At 35.7% G+C, this 18,689-nt stretch overlaps 1 protein-coding gene across 3 annotated transcripts in view; it reads left to right on the top strand.

The window, feature by feature from the left end:
• GRM8 (glutamate metabotropic receptor 8) overlaps positions 1-18,277 on the top strand; it is a 798,631-nt gene extending 780,354 nt beyond the window's left edge. For 2 of the 3 annotated variants that reach the window (XM_012474107.2, XM_012474108.2), the window contains exons 10-11: positions 10,254-10,500; positions 17,703-18,277. In XM_012474107.2, coding sequence (XP_012329530.1) covers positions 10,254-10,500; positions 17,703-17,752 — 297 coding nt within the window. In that variant the 3' untranslated portion in view covers positions 17,753-18,277. Of the gene's footprint in view, positions 1-10,253; positions 10,556-17,702 lie in introns of all 3 variants that reach the window. The other variant, XM_064373706.1, reaches the window with a different exon arrangement.
• The last annotated feature ends 412 nt before the right edge of the window (positions 18,278-18,689 follow it).

Below are 18,689 nucleotides of genomic sequence, written 5' to 3' on the forward strand. Positions count from 1 at the left end.
TGTCTGAGAATTTTCCTCTCTTGAAACCTGGCTACTTTGACCTTCATATGAGTCTTCTGGAGACATCAGTCCTAGCAATAATATTTCCTTATACCCAGGAACATCCCTCTATAGAGTGTCTCAGAGTTGTGATAAGTCTAAGGCTATCAGGATCTACACAGACATGACAAAAGTAAGTAAAAATATGGCTGAATCATAGCAGGTCATGATCCTTGAGTTGTGAAAGATGTCATTTACCAAGGTCTGGAACACAGAAAGGGTTCTGAGTCTTTGAGGCTGAGTTGGAAGTGGTTAGTTTTCTTATGCTTACCTCCCTTTCAGATAGAGTTTCCTTTACATCTTTCTCAACTCACTTTATCACAGGGCTGTCCTTAGTAAAGGGGTCAATCTTAGTAAATATCCAAGCTCCCCAGAGACAGTCCACGGATAAGGAGTGAGTGGAGCCTCACATTGCCACTGTGATTAGTTTTATCAGCACTTTGGAAAAAGACACTCTCCATAATTTTCTTCCTTTCAAACAGCAGCAAGGTAATATTTTAGAAGAGAAGACTGTAAATCCATTTCAGTGTACTTTGTAATTGCTGACCCACAACCACAACTCCTCTATATCCCCAGCCTCTTCTCCTTGCCTCTGCCCTCATGATCTTTTTTTTTTTTTGAGACAGAGTCTTGCTCTGTCGCCCAGGCTGGAGTGCAATGGCATGATCTTCTTTAGCTCTATTGGATCTATTTTTGTGTGTTTATATTATTATCTTTGTAAAGTGTCTTGGTTCTCCCTAAGTATTCGCTAATTCTTGGTTGTCAGTTCATCTGTATTTGAATCCCAGTTTGGCTGCCTGCTGTGTTGTCAATAGCCTGACTCTGGTGTTGTAGAGATGGAACGATGCCCATGCAGCAACACTGTGCTGGCAATTTGTCTTAATGTAGGGAATCCGAGTTCCTTCTGGTTGCCAGTGGTTCATCAGGCACTTTTCTCTTCCAGCCCAGTGCAAACTCAATGCTAAACATCATAATTTAAAAGATTAACATATCCAGCTCTTCAGGCCCATATTCTCAGCTAGATTGTTTTGTCAACGTTAACAAGATATAATTATAAGAAACCCAGAGCTGCTCTAGGATCCACATGAGGTTTTTATTTATGAAGAATTAAGCTGATTAATAACAGCAAAAACCCTCTAAATGCACAACTAAATATTAATTGAAGTGCTTTAACTGTGCCTCTATTATTTATAAGAAATTTGGCCTAAATCTATTAGAAAAAGGATGCTTTTCTGATTTGGAGAGGACTCAAGTCATATTAATCCTGCTCTTTCACTTCTCTGTGTATTTATGGGGGCCATATGGTGTGTGGCAAGGATATGGGCTTTCAAGTTAGAGAAACCTCAGTTTGAATCTGCACTTCATTTTCATGTGTTGTATGACTTTTCAAAAATGACTGTGTCTCAAAAATGACTTCTTCGTGACTGTGTAATTCTCAAAAACAGACTTATTCATTCTTACCTTACAGGATTACTGTGAGGGGTTAAGTAAATGCATAAAAGTTTCAGCATAATGCTGTACCTGATCCTCAATAATTGATAGATGTTATGGATATCGTTATTGTACAGTATCTAAACTGATCATTTTAATCAATATCAAACATCTTTGAGATTCTATTGATATGTTTAACCACAACCAATTGCTATCACAGAATTTTCAGAACTTTTTCAGTGATTTTAACTCCCCATTCATGTTAGTTTTCCAGGGCTACCATAACTAAATATCACACACAGGGTGGCTTAAACAGCAGAAGTTGATATTCTCATAGGGTTGAATGCAAGAAGTCTGAGATCAAGGTGTCAACAAGGTTGGTTTCTTCTGAGGCCTCCCTCCATGGCTCGTAGACGGCCATCTTTTCTCTGTGTTATCACATGATCTTCCCTCTGTGTGTCTTGTGTCCTGATTTTTTCTTCTTATAAGCATATCAGTCATATAGGATTAGAGATCACCAAAATGACCGGACTGTAACTTAATTACCTCTTTAAAGACCCCATCTTCAAATGCAGTCACATTCTGAGGTACTAGGGTTTAGGTCTTCAAAATACAAATTTTGTAGGAGACACGATTCAGCCCATAACACCATTATGCTTGGTTCTTCCTGTATTAAGGGATATCACCAGAAAAAAAAAAATAGCACTTTTAAAATATCATATGCCTCCACAAAATCACCTGCACTGAGTTACTTAATCAATTATTTTGTCTTTAAAAAGGGATATAGAGAAAATATCCATTTGACCAAGATTTAGTGCCTTTCACAAAACTACAGTTGAAATCATTTTCATAATTTTAAGACATTTCCTTAGATAACACAACCTGAATTTATTATTTAGCCTAAAATTTAAATTCTAGCAAAGCTTCCATCTCTAGGCAGTGGTAAATATAGGATTCAACATATTTTCTTTTTTCCTGGCTTCTAGAACTATAGACAGAGATAGAGATACTTTAAAATATAGTTCAGAGATAAATTTTGTTCCTGAAGCAATTGTTTCCTCTTCCTTGCTTTTTTCTAAACTAATTTATAGTTTTGTTTGTTCTCTCCCTGAAAATATTGTGTTACATTTTGATAGCTGTTCAAATTATAACAATTAAAGACATCCCCATTACTCTTATTTTCAGTTCTGACCATGCTGCTGCCATGATAAAGGGCCGAAAGGTGTCAGAGAAGCAGAAATCCGTGAAGGAAAACATGGACAACAATACCTGCAAAGGAGAAATTAATAAGGAATAGAACCATGTAAGGAAGCTCAAGACCTGTTAAAGAAGGAAAAACATATCTGAGTAGATACTTCATATTCATTTTCATATACGTATCCCAGTAGAAAATGCAACATCACTGTTTGATTATTTTAGTTCTGTAAATAATTATCATATATAATAATATATAATATACAATAATTGAATATATAATATATAGTAATTATATGTATTATGTATAATAATTGAAAATTAAAGACATTTTATTTAATAATGCCATACTTTGAAAAATTTAGTTTTTAAAATTTCTATCACACTGTAATAAAATCAAATTATTTACTAATCCAAATATTAAAGATCACTTATGTTTAATTACAGTTCTTATAAATCAGATATATGTTTTTTGTTCTTTAACAAATCTTGAGCTTCCTTACATGGTTCTCTCCTATCCTTAGAGAAGCTGATATTCTGCTTGTTGGTTGATGCTGTATCATTCTCTTCAGCTGGTTTCCACCACTCCCAATCATTCCAAGGTGGAGGGTTCAGACAGACCTCGTAGAAGACAGAACAAGCCCTGCTCTGCATCTATAGTCTTCATTCAAAATTCTTCATTGATAGTCTTTGATTTGACTCTTCATTTTGCAAATATGTGTCTTAAGCCAAAAGGGGATGTGATAAGTGACTGCAAATGGATTACAGACAACTGTTCTCCACCTCCACTAATGAAAACACAGTGCAGTGTATCTGACCTGCTGCTGGGTCAGCAGTACTGTGATTTCTACCTGACAGGAGAAACACAATACTCAGGACGGTGATTTTTCCCAGAGTAAAACTGGACTATAATTCTTTGCTGTGGTGACTCTAAAGTTTCACACAAACATAAAGTTTATTTCCTTATGAATAAATCTTTTTGCTTGTATTCGTGTGTGTGTGCGTGTGCGTGTGTGTGTGTGTGTTTCTGTTATAAAGCCTAAAAGTCTTGAAGCTGGTTTTGAGAAAGAAGTAGTGTTAAGTGTTTCTAGTGTGAAAAATGAAGACGAATGGAGAACAGGTTGTCAAGGTTAAGTAATGACAGTAAGACCTATCCTTTATTAATTACTATATACCAGGCAGTGAGCCAGTGTTTATATATGTTGTCTCACTAAGTCTTTTGATTCAGGTCTATGAAAGCTTAGAAGTAGTGTGGGTGCCTTACCCTCAGTTACACAGTTAACCTGGGGATGTATTAAGGGCAGAGTTCAGAGGTCTCATATTCCCAAAATCACTGACTTTAAATTATGCTCTTCATTGCTCATCTAGAGCCAAATGGCCCATTATTACCAAATTTACTGTTTAAAAGGCATTATGTTTATCTGCCCAAGGTTGCGTTTCTATCTCAGCCTAGAGGTCGCTATGAAAGGCAATGGAATCCTCTAGTTTTCTCATATTCTCTTGTTTTAGTATCTGGTCTTTTTTTTTTCCTGCTTAAAACTACATGGATTATGTTTCTTAAAACCCAAATTTGTGAGTATGGACCCATACTAACTCAAAAGATTACAGAAAATGTCTGTTATTCAGAAAGTTTACAGCCATGAATGACACAGGTAAAATTCTCAACATTCATGGAATTTTTATTCTAGCTAAGGGAAATTGATAACACATGCATTAAGGAAGTAAAATATATAGACTTTTAGAATATAATATATTAGATACTAAAGAGTGTGATAAAGCTAGGAATGCTGGTAGGAGGCTGGGGGTTACAGTTTTCAATGCGGTGTTCAGGAAAGGTCTCACTAAGCTGGGGCATTTCAGTAAAGAACTGAAGGCAGTGAAGAAGCATGCCACCAGATATCAAAGTCTGAAAGTAGAAGCATGCTTGGTATGTTCCAAGATCAGCCAGGGAGCCAGTATGGGTAGAAGAGAATGAGTTAAAAAAAAAAAAAAGAAAGAAAGAAAGAAAAGAAAAATGCGTGAAGCCAGAGGAGTTCTCAGAGGATCTTGTGGACCATTGTAAAGATACCATCAATGAGAAGTCACTGGAGAGTAGGAGTGACCAAATTTGGTTTAAGAATAATGGGATTATTGTAGCTTCTGTGTTAGGATCAATCAAATGCTCAAACAGAAGAGAGCAAGGGCAGCAGGAAAGGGAACACTAGGACAGCTACAGTACTGATCCAATGAGAGATCATGATGGCTCTAAGCGATGCTACACCAGTGGAGACGTTCTGAGACATTCTGAGCAAATTTTGAAGGTAGGAGAATCAATAGGATTTGGTCATAAATAGGGTGGGAGTATAAAAAAGAAGTAAAAGACAATTTCGAGTTCCCTTCCCACCCTCTCCCTCAAGATCTAGAAGCATGGAATTAATGAGATAGGGGAGACCACTGAGAGATCAAGTTTAGGGATGAAGGTTGGGAATCAGAGGCGTTAAATTTCAGATGCTGTCAGACACCGAAAGGAATGACTCAAAAGACAAATGCATTTCTTAAGAAAAGCCTGGAATTTGTCAAAATATACGTGATTTTTAAAAGAGGACTAGCTACATAATTTGTGGAGCCCATAAGAAATGAAAATGCAGGAGTTCTTTCTTCACCAATTATTACTGATTACTGATTTCAAAACAGTAACAGCAGAGCATTAAACCAAGCATGAGGTCTTTCTAGTACAGGGTCCTGTGTACAAGTACACACCCATGAAGCTTGTCTTAGTTTAAGGGTATAATTCCAAATATGATCAGCAAGAGAGTAAGAGACAGAGAAGGACTAAGCAATGAAGCGAGGAAGATATTTAATGTAAACGAGACAGGAACAATCATACAAAGGTTTGATATGAGCTTGGTCATGGTTCCAGGCTCGGCCAAAAAAACTGAATGGTTGCCTCTAGTTTTTGCAATTTTCAGTTGCTAGGGGAATTTTATAAGAGTTTGAACTTTTGCATGATAGACTGATTTGGGCTGTTAGCACCCACAGGGCAACTCCAGTTTCTCTATATCTTTAAAAAAAATAATCACTTCTAGTAGTAAATGAAATTTTGAAGTTTATTGGCTGCTAAAAAGTGAAAGGAAACCCATTTTTTGATGCAAGTTTCACTTTGGCAGACACGCAGACGAGAAGTAGAAACAGGAGCAGAGAAAGACAGCCATCAGTGTTAGCATAGTTTTCTAACCAGTCAAGCAGCATGCAAAGCAGCCATATAGAACCTGGTGACTATAACGGAGTGGTAAGAGTAAACCGTTGAGTGCAAAACAGAAATATTTGGGAATAAATACTGAATCTGTTTCTTATCATGTGGCATAAAGTTGCCTTGAGTGTTAGGTTACATAATAGTTTACCTTAGTTACTAAGAGGTTCCAAACATACCAGGTTGGATGTCAGAGTCTGTGGCGTCTGTGCACTGGTAGCTGGCTGAAAGCAAAAGACTGACCTTTATCCTGGTAAAATATAATCTCCTCCCTCCTCACTCTTCCTGGAGTCTTTAATAATTCCCGATCATGACCTACATTGAGTAGACCTTGGATATGTACAGATGACCTATTCAGAGTTTGAAGAGGGAACTGTAATAGGTCCCAGAAAAGATTTCATATTAGTATGCTCCATTTTCACAGCTCAACCCTGGCTTATCTAGAGATTGCTTAAATCTGCTTCAGTTCATCTGACTGCTTCAGGTTCAAAATGTCTGTGGGGCATGGAGGCAGAGTAAGTAACAAGCCATCAGTGTGTGTGATAGAAAAGATAGTCCCCATCCTCTGGGTGTTAGTATTTTGGAGTGACAGGGCCAGGAGGGAGCACATAAGAAAAAGGCTGGAAAAGAGAAGATTATTATTAACATATCCAGTCTCATTGCTAGCATCTCTTGAATTTTTGTGGGTTGGTGGGAGTTAATACAGTCCCCTCCTGCATTCTGGTGAGCTGTAACTTTGAAGATAAAGGGCTGTTATATTATTCTAAGAATGTGGCCCAGACAGTGAATATAGTCTTGAGCTTAGATTTGGACAAAATTTTATTCTGCCTACTTTGAAGTGAGATTACAAAGGGCTTTTCCTCTACATCATATAGTCAGAGCCTGGCTATCAGCTTTTTGCTAAACAAAATTGTCTGCTTTGAATAAGTGTCTAATAAGTCCTTCTTTTGTCCTATACTCCTGGAAGGATACTTTGTTAGCATCTTTTTAGATGCAAAGTTGTAGGAATGATGTAAAGAATCTTTCTTGAGCTATCTTCTATCTATAAGAGATTTTAAAAATATTCTACCCTGTAACTCCTCTATGAGAAAAGTATTACCCCAAACCACCCCACCCCATGACATAGATAAGAACTTAGTGTTCAGAGAAGAAAATAAGATAACATATTTGTCCAATTACCAGGGAAGATTGATTAGTTTGGAGTGTAGCCTGGTAGGTTGGTTTGGGGGCTTTTATCACCCAGAAAGTAACTCTAGAATTTCTTTGTAAACTTTGTCTTTTAAAAAAATATACATAAGTGGTGGTTCTAGAATTTATACCCAGGTCTACTGGAACATATTCCTTCCCTGTATGGCTCAAGTAATTAGAATTTTCTATAGGTATTAAAAAATCCCTGCATTTTTAAAAATCAAGTGCTTATTTTCAAATGTTAAATATAATCTCTCAACTTCTTATTAAATATGGGAGATAATCGGAATCCTATAATCCATGCTATTAAGGATTTAATTTCTCTAGAATGACAGTAGGTGGCATTTATATTTCTTTGCTTGTTTTTCTGTTACTGCTTTCATTGAGGTTATGACATATATGACTTTTTCAAAGATGAAGTTAAAAACCTCAGTCTAATCATACCTAATCCATGGCCCTGTAACAAATGCTAAGCCACTGTAAGGTTGTGTAGACTTTAGGGTATGATTTTGTGGATTTTTTTTGACTTTTACTTTAAGTTCAGGGATACAAGTGCAGGTTTGTTATATAAGTAAACTTGTGTCTTGGGGGTTTGTTGTACAGATTATTTTATCACCCATGTATTAAACCTAGTACCCATTAGTTATTTTTCCTGATCCTCTCCCTCCTCCCACCCTCCACCCTCCAAAAGGCCCCAGTGTGTGCTGTTCCCCTCTGTGTCTCCGTGTGTTCTCATCATTTAGCTCCCACTTGTTAAGTGAGAACATGCAGTATTTAGTTTTCTATTCCTGTGTTAGTTTGCTAAGGATTTTGTTAGATGATTTTCCTGTATTAAACTCACATTAAAATTTTTCAGAAGCTGTTTTAAGAAAGTACATAATTAAGATCAGCGTTTTGGAATAATTTGAAAGTATAGTGTCTAATGAAGAGCTTGCTATACTAACCATAGTACTATTTAATTCTAATGTCTGTGTTTATTACATCTTTCGTTGCATTGGCTTGCCAAAAGGATAGAGTACAGTAATGTATTTAATGAGGAAGCCAGCATTCCAGAGTCTTCTTCATGCCTAATATTTAGCAGGATTAAATTTACTATGTATTGCAGAAATTATTCCAAATAAGATACGGCTATTATCATTTATATTCTTGGTAGCAGAGAAAATGTATAGGATGTTTAATACAAAAATACTTTTGCACTATTTGGACTAGTACTGTAGATGTTAGCAAGACTAACAGAATAAGGCACATTTTAAAAATCCAACTAATCAATTAGGTGTTCCCATAATTTTATGGCTGTTTCTCCAGGATCTGTTAGTTTGTTTTAAGGCTAAATTGACTTGGCAGGGTCTGACTGGGACAAAACTGATTGTTTTCTATTTGAGTGTCTTTGGAACATATATGGGTGTGGTTTTTACTTTGCCACATTCTTTTCTTCCCTTTATATCGTTTCTATGTAGTCCATTTTCTGTGTGGGTTTTTGCAGCAATGCTAGCTGCAAAACAGGAACTCAAAGAAGATTAACCAACACATGAGAAGCTTAGGAATGTTTACAACAATAGGTTGCTTAAAAGTAGATGGCAAAGCTTAGGGAGATTTATGAGCTGTAAAGGTACATATTCTTATTTCATTGGGATGTTCTTAATTGTAGTAATCTTGTAAACTTTGTAGTAAATCTTGTTAAAGGGTTTTCCGGACTTACAATGGGCTCTTATGCAAGGACAGCCTTAGTGGTAAATGAATTGGACAGTAAATTCAGCAATCTGCATGGTATGATTTCATATCCAAAGACAGTCTCTTAACTTGTGCCTCACATCCTGCTCATGGTTTGGACAGTTCTTTACCTCAAGGTTTTGCCATCTGTTAAGAGAAACCTTCTCCTCTAGGAAAAGGCAACACTAATGCTGATTCACTTATTTACCCTTGAGGGCAAATGGTTTTCTTGATCCTTCATTAAAAAGGGCACAATCAGTTTGGTCTTGAGGATTGCCAGATGAAATCTAACTAGTACCATACATTTTAGCCGGACTAACAGATTAAGACATATTTTTAAAAATCCAACTAATCAGGATCATATTCAGAGATGTAAATAGAGTGAACAGATCTATTAACAAGGATCATAGATATGACAAAGGGAATCTCTTCACAGTCTTAAGATGTGGTTTCCCTGTGGCCTCAGTATCCCAAGTTATTTAGGGGAAAATATATTTTGAGCTCAAGACATGAAAAATGGAACCAGATGAAAGGTTTTTGTTTCTGTTTTTAAAGAATAAAATACTGTTGTTTCTGCTTCAATACCATAACAACAACAACAACAAAAGGCAAAGCAGTGATTTTAGCTTTGTTTTTTTTTTTCAGATTCTTAACCTCTAGGTTGTAGAAAGAAAAACCTTCCAGAGAGATCTCTCTCTGTAAGTCAATTTCCATAGGATAGGACGAACAATGAGCACAAGGGGAGAATTTCAGAATGCAGAGACCGGGACCATATCCCCAGTGCATGTATCTTAGAGGAAGGAGGTATTACATATTTTGTAAAAGCACCTGACTTACTTTGATATGACGTGATCACTGAGAACCCTCTGAAAGTGTTCTTTAGAGGGACTGTTAAAAAATATCAAGCCCTTATGACATGCTTGTGATTTATTATATTTGGTAGTTGGAATTATTAATGATGTGAAGATGCAACCACTAGCATTATTCAAGCACTGGTGTGTAATACCGATGTTCTAGAATGTTGCACTCCCACTCTATTTTTACTGTATATAGTTTACCTTCTGGGTTAAACTTATTGCTAAAACAACACTTGGACCACTAGAACCTTCTAAAGGTAGTCTGTGTGGCATTAAGTGTTAGTGTTTTGCCAGACTGGTTTTGTCTCCTTCCTTAGGTGTGTTTATTTACAGTCTAAAAGGGAGAATAAGCTCCACCGGCTTGGTTGTTTGTATTTTTATTTTTAAAAATTGGGTCCAATTAAAAAAAAAACCTTACTCATCTACATTTGCAGGTTAAGATACAGGAATGCTTGACTATAATTAAGGACAATTTCAATAAGTGCCTTTTAATATGCCTTTAGCAGAGAAACTGGAACAATTAGCTGGAAAATAGTACGTTATTTGCTTTATCTCCTACTGTTAGGCTTACCAACAGTGATTCTTTTTTTTTTTTCCCCCCTCAGATGTACATCCAGACAACAACACTTACTGTCTCCATGAGTTTAAGTGCTTCAGTGTCTCTGGGCATGCTCTATATGCCCAAGGTTTATATTATAATTTTTCATCCAGAACAGAATGTTCAAAAACGCAAGAGGAGCTTCAAGGCTGTGGTGACAGCTGCCACCATGCAAAGCAAACTGATCCAAAAAGGAAATGACAGACCAAATGGCGAGGTGAAAAGTGAACTCTGTGAGAGTCTTGAAACCAACAGTAAGTCATCTGTAGACTTTCCGATGGTCAAGAGCGGGAGCACTTCCTAATAGATGTACGTTGAACATTCTTCTCCTAGTCTTGGGGATTGTACTACATGTTTTCAGGGCCATGGTGGTACCCACATACCGTGACACCATCACATTTAGAACCATTTGGCTAAAAACAAATGGTCTCAAGACAAGTGGCTGTTCTACAGAGTACAAACTTGCTCAGAAATCTCTTTTACAAAGCATGACATTCAGATCTTTATTTTGAAGCATTACAAAGCTTGATATTTGAAAGCATCTTCTTTGTACAAAATGTATCTTTTAGTGCTTAGAAATGATTCCACAATTTTTATTGTTCAATATCGGCTCCTTTTTATAGTATCAATAGTTTACTGTTATTTATGGAATATGCTACTACATATCTGACACAAATAAATGATGTTATTTGTGCCTTTAGGGACATGAGAACTCTAGTTAGCCAATATGTTTAGTTAAGTCACAGTTAATACTTGTTTCTCCCAAGTGGTCCCCTTTCCTTGGCTTCCCAAGTGCTTCCCTTGACTTCCCTTCTTGGCTATATTAAGATAATTGAAGTTTTTCTACTTTTTTTTTTTTTGAGACAAAGTCTTACTCTGTCGCCCAGGCTAGAGAGCAGTGGCTTCATCTCATCTCACTGCAACCTCCACCTCTTGGGTTCAAGCAATTCTCCTGCCTCAGCCTCCTGAGTAGCTGGGACTACAGGCACACGCCACCATACCTGGCTAATTTTTGTATTTTTTAGTAGAGGTGGGGTTTCACCATATTGGACAGGCTGGTCTCAAACTCCTGACTCTCGTGATCCGCTTTGGCCTCCCAAAGTGCTGGGATTACAGGCATGAGCCACCGTGCCCGACCTACAGTTCTTCAAAAGCTTCATGACCCTGGAAATAGAATCTTTTCTACAACCACTTTTCCATTTTTCTTTTCTCCACCTATTTTCTTCTCTATAGTCCACCCAGAAAGAAGCACGTGGTAACAAGACACAGGAACCTGAGCTCAGCCAGTAGAATTTAATGGCTCTATTGAGGTCCATCTTGTTATCTATGAAAGAGTGGCAAATAGATTGAAGATTTGTATAGTAAAATACCAGAAAGCTTAGTATGATAAACATGACAACCTTTCCTTACTAGGTTCTACAGATGAATTTAAAAAAAAAAAAAGAATGGCTTCCAGTCTTTTGGAATATAACATAGGTATTCAATATTTGTTTTGTTTTGTTTTGTTTTGTTTTCTGTTTGAAACAGGTACTTGCTTTGTTGTCCAGGCTGGAGTGCAGTGTTGTGATCTAGGCTCACTGAAGCCTCTACCTCCTGGGCTCAAGTCATCCTCCCACCTCAGCCTTCCAAATATCTTGGACTGTAGTCACGTGCCACCATGCCCAGCTAATTTTGTTTATTTATTTTGTAGAGACAGGGTCTCATTATGTTGCCCAGGCTGGTCTCTAACTCTTAGGCTCAAGTGATCCTCCCACCTAAGCCCCCCAAAATGCTGGGATTACAGGTGTGAGTTACCACACCTGGCCAAGTATTCAGTAATTAAGGACAAAATTTTATGCAAAAATATTCTCTTCCTCTCATATTCATCCACCAGTCTGTATCCTCCACGCTCCATACTTTTGACACTAAATTCAAAAAAAAACTAAGAATTAATTTTATTTGGTTTAATTATTATAGCAACTCATGATCTACATTAGATTTATAAACCTTTTGTATCAAGATTTCTAGATGAGCATTGTCTACCTCAAGGTACCATACACAGAACTACCCTGTGGTAGTTGATTAGCATTGCTTAATTAGACATACTGGTTTCAGTTACTATCAGCTTATCTGGAATTATTAGCCAGATTGGCTCTAAAAAGATTACCTTCAGGTCACTGATACCAAATTTAGTCACTTGTAGAGAAATGAACCTTACAAGAATTTTATAAACACCCTCCACATATTCACCTTTCTGCAAACATGAAACCTTGTGAAGTAAGAAATATGAGAAGGCAAGGTAAGGATGGGCTTTAGGAACAAATCATTACAATCAATCATCTCTGAGTGTAGGGAAGCAATTTACTAATAATAAACCTATTTCAGCTCTTAGCAAAAGGTATACTATAACTGCCATTAAAGGCATCAAAGTAGAATGCTTGTGATTTGAGGGAAAATTTCATCTTTTTCCTACTTTGAGAGCATCAGGTAGGAAGTTAAAACCTATTATAGGATGCCAATAAACTGCTGTTGGCCAGTGATATAATTTGAACACTGGTACTTCTCAGTATGACTCACCAGAGTCTATTGTTGTACCTGTTTTTCTTTTCTTTTTTTTTTTTAGCAGCAATCCAGAAACTTTATAAAATATAGTTGCCAAATAAAGGAACCAAACTTATAGTGAAATAAATACCAGTCATCCAGACTCACCTTTGGAAAGTGGTGGGGAAAAAATCTAATAACGTTTTCACCACTTTAAAGAATAAATAGATGCCCTGCAAAAGAAAATTCTCAGTATTGATAGAACTAACCTCATATTATTGAAGTGAATCTCGCACTGTTTTCCTTTGGTTATTTTCTGTTAATGTTGAAATGGAAATTATATAGCATGCATGTATTTCTCCATTTTCTTAAAATGAGAATGAAAGATTGCAAACACAAGGCCTATTTGGAGGGTAAGCCTATAATATTCTGGAGGAATCAGATGCTCACTTTTAGGAGGTGAAGGAAAGTCAAGAAGTGAATCAAGATAATATCAATTACTACCAGAAAAAAGATTTAGTTGTACTTGGGAGATTTTAGTGCATTGATCTTTTATAGGAGTAGTTTAGGTTTCAGTAAGTTGGGCCCAAGTAAAGTGATTACAGTGTATTCATTCAAGAGAGAAAGATATATGACATCTTCACACATCCTTCCACAATCCTACTCCAAATCACCATTTTTAACCTTTTTTCAGTCACATGGTCATTCTACAATGAAAGGGTAGATTTGTGTTCAAGATGTTAAAGCTTTAAAATCTACACAGAATAAATATAAGTAATAGGAAGCTGGATGGGAAACCAATGAGTACCGTGTTAATTGCTGAATTTGCAGACTATATTTTATATTTAGAAAAAAAAGGTCAAGTGTTATTTCATAACAGAGTGTAAGGGAGTTAGAAACAAAGTTGATACATATGAATTTTGCCAACTGTACTCAATCAACAAATGCTGTACATAGTATTCCTTAAGCTATGCTCATGAATAATTCATGAAAACAGCTGCTGCAGGTAGATTTGTTTTTTCTAGCTTGTGAACACAGTGTGGTGCACACAAGGAAATTTACTGTTGTTGTACTCAAAAGCTGATTTTCATATAAGCATATTCATCACTGTGAAAAAAACACTGGAAAAAAAATCTCCCTATGAACTCATCTGTACGTCTCTGATTCATTTCGTTCTCTAATACTTCTGCGATAAAGATTCTTGGGAGGTATCTGCCACCCACAAAGTTTGCCCCTTATCGTCACTTTCATGTTGACCAAATCATCTGTTTCCAGAGCCTTACACTTCCTTTTCTAACCAATAGAAAAATTGGCATTACTCTCCTTTTGTGAATTTTATTCTCAATTCTCAATGGAATTCTACCATTTTTTCTTCCTAGAAACCACATTTAAAAGTTCAAAAAGCTGGGCGCAGTGGCTCACGCCTGTAATCACAGCACTTTGGGAGGCCAAGGCAGGTGGATCACGAGGTCAAGAGCTTGAGACCATCCTGGCCAACATGGTGAAACCCATCTCTACTAAAAATACAAAAATTAGCCGGGCTTGGTGGTACGCGCCTGTGGTCCCAGCTACTCGGGAGGCTGAGGCGGAAGAATCGCTTGAACCCAGGAGGCGGAGGTTGCAGTGAGCCAAGATTGTGCCACTACACTCCAGCTTGGCTACAGAGCAAGACTCCATCTCAAAAAAAAAAAAAAAGTTCAAAAAACAGTATCTTTAATTAGCTACAGAGCCCCAAAATTGGAAAGATCCTTAAAAATGGTCTGATCCAAACTGCCATCTGTTGAATGGACATCTTCTGAATACTATATTTTTCAAGCTCTTTCAACTCTTGTTTACTCTATTTCAACCATAATTCTTTTTCTAGCTATATACAAATTTTATAACTATTTCCTACATTTTTAGTTATTGTTGAAAATACTGAACAGGAGTTGGATGATCCTTTTAATGGTCATTTTTATAACTCTTATGACAATTTTTCTCCACCTTGTCTATGACGATTATATGAAAGTCCCAAAACAGAACTAAAGGACAGATTTTATTTCCTTAGAGGAAATTCAGAGGCACATGACAGCATTATATAAATTAAAAGTCAAAAGTAAAAATGAGCAATCATAGAAAATCATTGTGTTTCACTTCAAACCAAATCAAATGTAACAAATACTATATCTTCTGGAAAGGTTAATTAGAAAGTAGTACTCCATTAGGTCTCATGCATGGTTCATGGAAAGAAAAGAAAGAAGGATGGAAGAAAGGAAAGAAGGAAGAGAGGAAGGGAGGGAGGGAGGCTGGCTCTATATTGGCTTTTCTGGACTATAGCTGTTCCATCCCAATCTATTCTGGCTTTCATCCTCACAGAAACCCAGCATTGTAGGTTCTGAACTAGTGATAAAACTGAGGCCCAATAACCTGGCCCAGTGACATTGTTTTTTTTCACTCATTTCTAGGGAATAGAATGTAATTTAAAACCAGGTATAAAGTCTATTTCCTTTGCACTGTGCCATAATAATACCCTAGAAGGGTAAGCAATGTAGATAAGATAAGCAGATATATCAACTATTTTTACGCTGAAGCTCATAATATTCAATGAAATAATAAATAATAAAAAACATCTATAGTAGCACTTCTTAGGTCTATCTGAGTTAATTTTAGTGGTTATGAACTTTGTATGAACTTGGTCTCTGGTAAGAACTTGTCTAGTCCTTCAATAGTGTAACATACTAAGATGGAATGAGTCTGATTGCCAGTTATTTCAGAGGAGGAACTTGACAGTTTCTAGTCTTATTCAGTGTTCCATAACTAAATTATTTTCTAAAAATCTGTTTTATCCTGAATTGGATTCATATTTTGAAACACATACATGCTTTGCTTTTTAAAATATATTTTATCTTATGATTATTCATTCCAGAATTACACGAAAAAATAGGATATCACATTTGAATTTTAGGACAGCAATTCATGGCATCACATCTTTTAGAAATCCAAAGGAATTATTCGGATTTAGATTTACATTCCCCAGAAGTTTAGGCATGAATATAAATTTACCATAATATCTCTCTAATGGTCTTAAAATAGTGAGTTTTACTTTACAGTATGTTGGTAATAGAACAATTAAATATTTATTTATTTGAGTCTTTATTTTCTTAAGCATCTTAATTTGTCTCCTTTTGATGAAACCAAAACAAACCATAAATATGTATTGGCAATTCACATATTTACTATTCTGTGTACTTGATATTTTAGCATGTTCACCTCTAAAGTCTTAGATTATTGTGTATTTGTAAGTGGAAGATGTATTTATTTTCATAGCACAACTAATTATAATCGTTTATTTTTTTTGGTCATTATATAAGTCTCAAAGAATCAAGGTCTTTGACTTAGGTAGTAAAAAATACTTTTTGTATTTTGTAGGACAGATAATTGATCTGTTCTTTTATTCTACATATATGCAAAGATAAAATTTTACCTAAAATATTAAAGATTGGCACTTTTATATTTTTAGTTTTCTATGACATATCTATATACTATAAATGATACTACTGACTTGGACAGATTAAAATTGCTGCAGCATTTTTATTTCTACTGTCATTTAATTTTTACTGCAGTCATGCATTGCTTAATGACATGTTCTAAGAAATGCATTGTTAGGCAATTTTCTCTTTGTGCAAACATCATACAGTGTACTTACACAAACCAAATGGTATAGCCTATGACACACCCAGGCAATATAGTATAGCACTTCTACCTAGGCTACAAACCTGTATAGCATGTTACTGTACTGAATTGTATACACAATTGTAACACAATGATATTTGTGTATCTAAACATATCTAAACATAGAAGAAATACAGCAAAAAATGAGTATATAAGATTAAAATGGTATGTGTAGATAGGGCACATACTATGAATGGAGCTTGTAGCATTGGAGGTTGCCCTGGGTCATTAAATGAATGAGTGGTGATTGAATGTGAAGGCCTAGGACACGGCAGTATTGTAGATATTATAAACACTCTACACTTAGACTATATTAAATTTACTTTAAACTTTCCTTTTTCAATATTATACTATCTTTGCCTATGATCACTTTTTTACTTTATAAACCTTTTATTCTTTTTAAATTTTGACTCTTTTGTAATAATAGCGTAAAACACAAACGCATTGTCCAGCTATAAAAACTATTTTCTATATTTATATCCTTACTCAAGGATAGACTTTTTTCTATTTTTATTTATTCATTTTACTTTTTAAACTTTTTGTATTTAAAACTAAGATGTACACACACACACACACACACGCTAGCCTAGGGCTCCGCAGGGTCAGGATCATCAATATCACTTCCACCTCCACATCTTATTCCACTGGAAGATCTTCAGGGGTAACAACACGCATGAAGTTGTCATCTCGTGTAATAGCAATGCCTTATTCTGGAATACCCCTGAAGGACCTGCCTGAGACTGTTGTACAGTTAACTTTATACTGTATAAGTAGAAGAAGTGCACTCTAAAATAATGATAAAAAAAGTATAGTGTAGTAAATACTTAAACTAGTAACACAGTCGTGTGTTATTATCTAGTATTATGTATTGTATATAATTGTATGTGCTATGCTTTTTCATGACTGGCAGTACAGGAAGTTTGTTTATACAACAAACCACAAACATGAATTGTGTGCTATGTTATGATGGCTGGCTTCACTGGGTGATAGGAATTTTCAGCTCCATTATAATCTTATGGGACTACCTTTATATAATGTGGTCTGCTGTTGACCTGAAATGTCATTATGCTGTGCATGACTGTGAATGGTTTAAAAATAATGAGTAACATGCTGTAAAAGCTGGATATTATAAAGCAGTCATTACAGGATTTGAATTTTAAAATCATATTAACAAAATGATGTACTATTATATGCTATTTTAATTTGTCCTCATTTATCTTAACAGCTTCCTCTACCAAGACAACATATATCAGCTACAGCAATCATTCAATCTGAAACAGGGAAATGATACAATCTGAAGAAATGTGGTATATGATGTTAAACAATGAACATGAGACCACAAAAATTCACTCCTGGAGATCTCCGTAGACTACAATCAATCAAATCAATAGTCAGTCTTGTAAGGAACAAAAATTAGCCATGAGCCAAAAGTATCAATAAACGGGAAGTGAAGAAACCCGTTTTATACAATAAAACCAATAAGTGTCAAGCTAAAGTATTGCTTACTCATGAGCAGTTTAAAAAAAATCACAAAAGGAAAACTAATGTTAGCTTGTGAAAAAAATGCTGTTGAAATAAATCATGTCCGATGTTATTCTTGTAAGTATTTTTCTGTGATTGTGAGAACTCCTGTTCCTGTCCCACATTGTTCAACTTGTATAAGACAATGAGTCTGTTTCTTGTAATGGCTGACCGGATTGAAGCCCTGGGTTGTGCTAAAAATAAATGCAATGACTGATGCATGCAATTTTTTATACAAATAATTTATTTCTAATAATAAAGGAATGTTTTGCAAATGTTGAGAGTTGTTTCGTTCCAGTTTTAAAGCTAGGGAAAACTCTTCTTTCTAGTTGGCACTTCTGCTTTTTTTAGTTCCTTCTATGAAAGCTCTGGTGTTCTGAGGAAATATTTCTTTGAGGAATGTGTTTTTGTACATTTGTGTGCATATGAGGCAGATCGTCTTTTATTCCTATATTAAAAGGCATTATTAGTGTAAGACTTTGTGAATATTTCAAGATTTCTGTGGTAGCTTTTCATAGTAACTGCTTCTTTTATGAAGAATCAAGCAATAGTTTGAGGTAAATTGCTTTGAGTTAATTAACAAATGATGAATTAAACTTTACTTTGGAGAATGTAATATGCAGATTACCATTTGAAAGTACATCAAAATGTGTCACTGTAATTCCCCATTACATTTCTAAATCAAAATTTT

The sequence above is a fragment of the Aotus nancymaae genome, unplaced genomic scaffold (genome assembly GCF_030222135.1).
Source record: "Aotus nancymaae isolate 86718 unplaced genomic scaffold, 86718_ANA_hifiasm-v0.15.2.pri h1tg000002l, whole genome shotgun sequence".
Lineage (NCBI taxonomy): Eukaryota > Metazoa > Chordata > Mammalia > Primates > Aotidae > Aotus > Aotus nancymaae.